The 8,376-nt window shown below is 31.1% G+C and overlaps 2 protein-coding genes across 6 annotated transcripts in view; one reads left to right on the top strand and one right to left on the bottom strand.

The window, feature by feature from the left end:
* Positions 1 to 6,185, top strand: part of LOC109541756 (polycystic kidney disease 2-like 1 protein) — an 8,517-nt gene extending 2,332 nt beyond the window's left edge. Inside the window, exons 3-12 of the mRNA XM_048670682.1 lie at positions 498 to 610; positions 1,427 to 2,293; positions 2,355 to 2,583; positions 2,697 to 2,927; positions 3,039 to 3,128; positions 3,237 to 3,389; positions 3,667 to 3,873; positions 3,982 to 4,088; positions 4,174 to 4,237; positions 5,101 to 6,185. Of these exons, the coding sequence (XP_048526639.1) occupies positions 2,181 to 2,293; positions 2,355 to 2,583; positions 2,697 to 2,927; positions 3,039 to 3,128; positions 3,237 to 3,389; positions 3,667 to 3,837 (987 nt within the window). The 5' untranslated portion in view covers positions 498 to 610; positions 1,427 to 2,180 and the 3' untranslated portion in view covers positions 3,838 to 3,873; positions 3,982 to 4,088; positions 4,174 to 4,237; positions 5,101 to 6,185. The remainder of the gene's footprint in view (positions 1 to 497; positions 611 to 1,426; positions 2,294 to 2,354; positions 2,584 to 2,696; positions 2,928 to 3,038; positions 3,129 to 3,236; positions 3,390 to 3,666; positions 3,874 to 3,981; positions 4,089 to 4,173; positions 4,238 to 5,100) is intronic.
* LOC109541748 overlaps positions 5,253 to 8,376 on the bottom strand; it is a 90,750-nt gene continuing 87,626 nt past the window's right edge. For 3 of the 5 annotated variants that reach the window (XM_048670678.1, XM_048670677.1, XM_048670679.1), the window contains one exon: positions 5,253 to 7,937. In XM_048670678.1, coding sequence (XP_048526635.1) covers positions 7,629 to 7,937 — 309 coding nt within the window. In that variant the 3' untranslated portion in view covers positions 5,253 to 7,628. The remainder of the gene's footprint in view (positions 7,938 to 8,376) is intronic. The other 2 variants (XM_048670680.1, XM_048670681.1) reach the window with 2 other exon arrangements.

Raw genomic sequence — 8,376 nt, 5'->3', positions numbered from 1 at the left:
AACGTGAAAAACTTTCGTTGGACGAATTTTCTTGTAAACTTCATATTTACTGAGATATCGCACTTTGACGCACTAATGAGCAACCCTGTATATCTATATGTACACTATTAATGCGCAAATTAGTTTCGTCCCGTCTGTATTGCCAAAAGATGCGCATTTTTTGAAGTTGAACATTATTTAACGAAAAAAAGTAGGTACATCAGACAAGAACTGAACATCACTTTTCCTTGAAAAAACCCATGGGTTTTCCATTTTGCCAAAGCTACAAATTAGGTTTGTCTGGACAAATACCAATAATCAACCGTCATTTAATACTAAATATCACTGAAGCGTTTCAAGTGGTTTTATAGCAGGACATTTTCCGGACAATAGTTTATAAGAAAACTCCCATTAATTTTCCATTTCCACAGCAATAAATTTCTGCGTAACATTGAGAAACATGCTGCATATTACGGCTTAACGTGCCTACAGAATATATGTATGTTTTTCAATTGCAGATATTTTCAGCCAAACGCATAATTCAGAGTTTTACTTAACAGAGTCATTGAAAAGAGCATTTAATGTTGAAGGCGATTTAGTTGAAGCTATAACTGTAGAAAAGTTTTGGGAGGTACGTATATAAATTTTCCTTCATTTATAAAATTTGTTTATTTGAGGCCTGACATACAATAATATACATAAGTGATGAATAGTTACATACTAAGACAACATACATATTAAACCACATTCTTTTTAAGCTGGAATTGTTTTTTCAGCATAAACCAAAATTGTGGTTTCGATTTTACGACTTAAATACAGGGTGTCCGGTAAGCACATGATCAAAAGGATACTGCGATATTCTTTGCATCAAAAGAAAACGATCTGACCGAACTTCTATTAACAAAAAATGTCTGGCTCCTCTGCTATTGATGGCCAAAGTTCTTCAAAAAATTATTTTTTTTTAAATATCGGGAGAATGGTACTATGTATTTTGGTCAAACTCGCTGTGAATTTGTTCTTATGTAAGACTCATATTTTGATGAAACAATCGAGTTCAGCCGTTTTGGACAAGTGGTGAATTCTTGAGTGTCGTGGTACAAAAACTATCAGAACTTTTTATTTGGTGGAGGAAATCAACTCATTTGTTTTTGCTTGATGCACTAATCATTTATTCACAATTTTGTGCTCTGTGTAAAATCTTGTAGCATTCATAGTTTTTGCGCAAAAAAGTATGTCTGTTTTCTTGCCAGACATTTCTTGTTAATAAAAATTAGGTCAGATCGTCTTCTTTTGATGCAAAGAATATCGCAGTATCCTTTTGATCCAGTGCTTACGGGACACTATGTATATGTAATTATTAAATTTTTAATATTTACAAATTAAATTACTAATAGAATAAATGAGAAAATTATTATTACTTCGAATATAAAAAGAAAAATGTTTTCAGTACGTAAGCAGCAAAATGTTAGAGGAGTTCTATGGATCCGACAAAGTTAAAGGGTTAAGAAAAAAATCAGAGTAAGTGCATTCTCTAATGACAATCTACGTCTGGCAATAGGAAAGGATTATAAAAAAATAATCTGCAACATGTTGGTTGAATAATCAAAATGTTGTTTTCAATTATTTATAGATAGAGGTGGGTCTTCTAAATCTGAAAGCTAAAGGAACACGAAGGAGACCAAGTGATTTGTGAAAATATATTTATGGTGCGAATACTGAATTTTTTTTTAGGTAAAAGTGTCTGAAAATTCTTGTGAAATTCATGGATACTTTTTCGGCAGTGTTTCAATAAGTTTGAGAGTTCCGCGAGAATCGAGACACTTTTAGATTAGAACAGCCAACTGCGTAAGCTAAAACATAGTTTGGTGCATGTTTGTTATCGCGTTGGGTCAGAGACAAGTTGGTTGGGTGATGTTTTTCTTGATTAAGTTCATGCGTTATATCTCTTTTTTGTTGAAATTTCATTTTTTTGTGCGTTTAATTTCTGTCACCGACAAACTTATTTTTGCAGATTATTTCAAGTCAATTTGTTTTAAACACTGTCGCTATTTTCTTAATTTCTCTGTCTAAAAGCCGTATTTGGTTTTAGATGGATATATAGTGATGCATCAAGAACCAAAAGTATCAGATATTGGCTTTCATTGACTTCATATTATGGTGGTGGATTTTATGCGGATTTTTCGTTGAATCTGAATGAAAGCATGACACTATTAGATACATTGCAGGAAAATCTATGGATTACGCGAGGAACTCGAGCTGTATTTGTGGATTTCAGTGTGTACAATGCTAATTTGAATCTATATTGTATCTGCAAGTAAGTATTTGATTAAAGACCAAGTTGTTCGGGATTTTATGCAACTAATGCGTACTTTTAGAATTATTTTTGAATTTCTACCCCCCGGAGGAGTATCGCCAGCCGTTCAATTTACCCCTGCCGCTCTAACTCCGTTCGGCAATATATGGGACTGGATATTAAGAATATTACTTTACTACTTCTCTGCTTACATTATGTACTGCCTTTGCGAAGAAATCAGAGAGATGGTTCATTTTAAAGGCACATATTTTATTCAGTTTTGGAATTATGTTGATCTGATTATAATAATGGTGAGTTTTTTTTGTGAAGTAGATAATAAATAGAAAATTATACTTTTTCATTGTCATTTTTTATTATGGAAAATAATAGAGGTCTAATTTAGAATCATTTTAATGATTTTTAGCTGACATGTCTGTTGGTAGTTGGGACCGAATATATGAAAGCTGTAATGGCTCCTTACATTGAAGAGATCCCTCATAATCCTACTCGTTATGGAAATTTGGAGACACCTGGAATCATTTACCAAGTGGTCAAAACAAGCGGAGCCGTCTTATTATTTTTTGTTTATCTACGCACGTTCAAGTACTTGAATTTCAGCAGACGAATCGCTCAGCTAAACAACACGATTCGTAATGTGAGCAAAACCATTTATTAGCAATTAAAGCGTGGTGGAAATTAAGAAAAAAATGCAATTAGTGTCTTAAAGTCTTAGTGCTGCTCGGTGTGATAAGTATTGTTTTTATAGTGTTCCAAAGATATTCTTGGTTTTTCCGTGATGTTCTTTGTCGCCTATTTTGCATACGCTGAACTAGGATATTTGGTGTTTGGAAGCCAGGTAAATTGACTCATTTAATGGAAATTCATCATTAGCAGTTTAGCATATATTTTTTACTAATTTTTATGATGATTATGTCGACAATAAGACAAATTCATTTCGTTTCAGACCGATGAATTTCGCAGTTTTGGTCAATCAATGTTCACTCTCCTTAGAACTATACTGGGAGATTTTGACTACGAAAAAATTAGTAATGCTAATTGGATAGTGGCTCCCGTATATTTCCTGACTTATATTATCCTAGTGTTTTTCGTTCCGCTGGTAAGCAAATTAAAGACTAAGTGGTGACTTGAGTTTACTCGGAAAACCTACCGGATTTTTTTGATAAATTAAATTTGGTAGTCACAAATTATTTAAAATTATCGGGATTTTTCAATTCAATTAATCATCAATTTTCAATTCAACAACAAATTAAATTTTCTTTGAATACATACATACATACATTTTCATCAAACAATAACATTAAATTATGAGATAACATTGGAAAAAATTAATATACACTTTTTACGTATTTAATATTCAATTTGATTTGTTGCAGAACATGTTCCTGGAAATCATTAATGACACTTACGCCGACGTTAAAATCGACATAGCGATTGCGCCAAAAAAAATTGAAATGTCTGAGTATATAAAGAAAAAGTGCCAAAATTTATTCAAAAAATTTTGGATGTGCAGTGAAAGAAGAAAAGGAGAAACCAATGATGATTAACAGTAATGTTAATCGCATTAGAGACGCACTAATTAAGTCAGATTCATTTATGTTTATATTCAAAAACTAAACTTACTAAAAATTTAGAAAGCCAATATTTATTTGCATTTCCACGTGCTAGTTATTAATAAGATTAAATTTCAGATGCGACTTTGATGATCGTGAAATCGAAATGTATTTCAAGAGATATGATATAGACCCATTAAAAGACTTGCAAAAAGAGGATATTGAACGATTCTATGAAATGTTTGGTGAGTAATACAGATTAAATTGGTTAAAGTGTCCTACGGATCCAATATTTAAATTATGTTAATCTTGCATTTTTTAATTGCGCAGCTCAAGAGGATTTAGCAAGAAAGAGGGGCGAAGAAAATATTGTTACTTGGAAAGGCTTTCAAAAGTAAGTTACTTTGTAAACTGATGACTTACCCCGTATTTAAAAATCTTTTGATTTTACGGTTTGACTCAAAAAGTTGTAGAAATAATGTTGATCTTTTAAATAATATTTACTGACAAATAGGTACAGTTTACACTATTTTAAGTTGTCTCTTAATCACAAATCGGTTTTCTACAGTAAGAAAGCAACAATTACAAGTTTTAATAATAATTAAGTTAAAACGCCTTTTAGCATCAGAAAAATGTACTTTAACGTAAGCATATTTATATGAAATAATTTAATACCTGTTTGCTTACACTTACCTTAATCCTCCCTATATTGCTCATTTTCTGAGTAAGTAAGTAACTAAAAACGACTTTCCTGTGTGCATATTAATGAAAGTCCTTTGAGGCTTTCTGACATTTTCCTATAAGAGCGTGATAAAAAAAGCCACTTTGTCCAAATAAGCACAACGTTTTAATTTACAAAAATCATAACAGCAATTTAAATTTGTAATCCGCGATATTTCCATACTTGATGTCTTAATAGACATAGCAGTTTCTCCCTTGTTTCCTGCAGTACATGTCATTGATTATTTTGTTTTAAGCAGAATAAAAACTCGATATTGCTTTGCTTCTCGACTGTGCAATTTTTTGTCGTTTTATTCATGTATGTTGTATTATTTTGTGTATAACTTGAGTTCGTTGAACGATCCCAGCTTTCTTCAATATAACTCATGTTTGAAAACAACCGGGTCACGCCGTTCCAATCGGTGTTGCATGTTTTTAAAAAAGACAGATGTGATTTATTTTGATAAAGAATCTTGATAAAATCTCGTTTAATTAGTTAGACCTTAAGAAAGTTGTAGAAAATATTGAATATTTTAGGCAAGATGATAAATTGGTTGAGTTGGAAAACACTCTAGCGATGGTGGGACAGAAAGTGCACGATATTTTGCGATTAATCGAAGGCATCCAAGATGCTCATCCAAAGCCACTGTTGCTGTAACGAAATGTGAAATGAAGGTAATAAAACAATGTTTTAAATGTTTTTGATATGCAGATATTATAAACCAATATCTATTTACAATAATTTACATAGCATAATACAGATTTATAAGTTCAGTCAATAATTGATAATATGTTTTTATAAACCTGTTTCATACAAAGACTGAGAAAGAGCTTGTATAATAATTGACTTTTCGGTCAAGTCGAAAATACTTTACATATTGGCCCTTTTTCAATTAAGATAATACGCTTAATAATATACTTATAATTATTGCAACATAATTACAGTAAATTAGCTACACATGTGATGAGCATTCTAAGATCACAAAATGGCATGTGGTACTCTATGAAATACCAAGAAAAATTTAGAATTGAAGCAAATTATACACTGTCAGCACAAGTCGAAAATAACCTGCAACAAATGAAATTATATAATGATCTACTTAACTAAATTTAACCGAAAATATTCCCTAGTGAAATGGGATGGTTTTCCAAAGTAATTGCAACTAAATTGCACATACAATAAATACATCTGCCTAGTTACTTAATCTACGTAGGCATGGAAAATACTTCAACATTATTATATAAACTGATTTTAGATTTTAAGGAGATACATATTTATGCTGATATTTTCAAGGCTACATCAAGGGTTGCTTCGGTGATTCCAAGTCCACTATATCGAAAATTTCAATTTAATTTGAGACAATTTTGCCGTGTTCAATAACAGGCTCGCAATTCAATATACTTTTGCCAATAGGAACGAAAATAATCTGTACGAATTGCCACTTTTTCTTCTATCACAGTCCTAAGTAGTAAATAACAATTTCTTACGCGTTAAAGTAATAAATACATACATTGTATACAAACTGAAGAAGATAGAGTATATCAAATAGAAAATGTAAAAATACAGTTATGTGCAAATGTTATGATACAATATACATGGTAAAATAAAAAATTGAAATACTTATCCAATTATGATTGATATGACTGGAAATAGTTTAAATACAGTTTTTAAATTACTGACAATCAAAATTACTGAAAACAATTATTTTTCGCTAAAAATATTCATTCCTGTAGTGGGGTTAATATCAACGACTTTTTTCGTTTTCTTAGAGAAACATATTGATGTATATACTTAAAAGCAAAAGTAACAACAATATCAGTCTGTTCAGAGAGCTCAGTAATGATAAAAATTCCATTTGAAATTGTAACAAAATACATAGATCTAATTACATTAGTTACGTTTGCATAACCTGGGAATAAAGTAATTAAATCAAGCTGTAACACGATATAAGACAGTCGCATCTCTTAGTTTTATGTTATGTAGCATAATGTACAGATAGATTCGATTTAATTTAAAAATTATTTTAAATGCAACAAAACGACTAAAATACTGTAATAAAGGGGAATACTGCAACTTCCAAAAAATCTGGCAATATGATTTTTGAATAAGAGAGGTTTGAAATGTAGCTACTACATTTTATCAGCAAGCGTCATGAACATAGGGGAAGTGTTGACAATGATCGATGGCTTCCTTACTAAAACGGATTAATAAAATTGGTAAGGGTTTTAAAATAGATTATTTAAGTTTCCATTTTAAGTTTCCATGTTTTTATACTATATAGTTTTATTTCTACTTGAAAGAACTTCGAATGAGTTAAAGATTTATTTTGATTTTTATTTTGATCGCTATTCAGAGGTTGATCGTCTACATTCACTTTCCCAAAATATGCGTGCTTGCACTTGATTTGAAATTGCACTCTTATCTTCTTAAAAAAAATTGCCATTTTCAAAATAATTTTTTTTCCAATTATAATTGTATCGGGATACTACTGCTCTCTCTCTGAGAGAAGAATCAATTTAATTTGAACATTTTTTCATTTGAAATACCACACACATGAACGATCATAATATTGTAATTTAATGCTGAGAAAGCGTGTTTTCCGATAATTCAACATTTTCTCCAAATGTTTTCAAGTATAATTTCTAGAAATTCATTTTATTTAAAAGAAGTATCATGGTCTACTTAGCAAATTAACAGCAGTAAAAATGGGTTTTCCCTATTTAGAAGCCACACTTAGACGGTTTAGCTGAACAGATATAGTGACATCCGCAATAAAATGGCATACCAGACTAATTAAACAAATAACTATCAGATACTAAAAAATACTTTAGATGGTTAATAGTATCCGTTTTTGCACTTTCTTCATTGCGAAATGGTGACTGACCGAATTTTAGAGTTTTGGATTGCAGTATTTTTTTTTAAATTTAAATGCAAATCGAACAACTTAGCGGCTACTTTATCATCATATGACACTTCATAGACTATTTACATGAATTTACTGATACTTACTTGAATACACTCATAAAAATTCACAATTGATTAAAAGCAGTAAGAAGAATAGAGCCTACTTATTTCCGAAGGATATATTAGTTAACAGCTCTCTCTCTAAGGAATCACATTCAGCCAAGTCCTCACCATGTGAGCGATAATAACTAGAAGCCATATTACTGTCAATGCTGTCGTAGTAAACATTTTTCGTTTCCCAAAGAAATGTATTTGCCGTGTGAAATCGGTGACTTTCAGAGTCAGTTGTCGTTTGATGAACCGAGCTCTTATCCATTAAGGAATCTGGATAATCTGGCAGTTCATTATCATATGAAGAGAGAATCCATGGAGATAGAGATTTTCCGTTTGGCGATGTTGAGCCTTGAATCTACGAAAGAACAATCATAATTAGCTATTTACAAAGCTTACACATTGTATAAATTAGCATCATTTTAATGGCAGTATGTATATATATATAGTTAATTATCATGAATAAGAATATTTAAAAGCATTTGAAACGTTCACTGTCTGGTCTAGATGACTCACAAACAATACACTTATTGCCTTAAATTGTTGTAGGTTTAATCTTGTCAGGTTTTCCTGGGTTTTAGCATTAAAAAAGTAACCATATGTATAAATCAGAATTAGCAAACATTTAATGGGACCTGATGAATGTTTGAAAAGAAAAGTGGTTATTTTAATACTGCGAATTATTTGTAATTTGTTTATTATCTGGAGGTTGCCGTAACTAAAGTATTACCTTGCGTTACAACGCTACTTGAAAACATCCACTCGTCGATTTTATTACTAACCTTGAAAGAGCATGC

This window comes from Dendroctonus ponderosae, unplaced genomic scaffold (genome assembly GCF_020466585.1).
Source record: "Dendroctonus ponderosae isolate FM_Combo_2020 unplaced genomic scaffold, Dpon_F_20191213v2 Dpon_F_20191213_1, whole genome shotgun sequence".
Lineage (NCBI taxonomy): Eukaryota > Metazoa > Arthropoda > Insecta > Coleoptera > Curculionidae > Dendroctonus > Dendroctonus ponderosae.
Note: the sequence above shows the minus strand (reverse complement) of the source record. Positions and strands in the feature narration are given on the sequence as shown.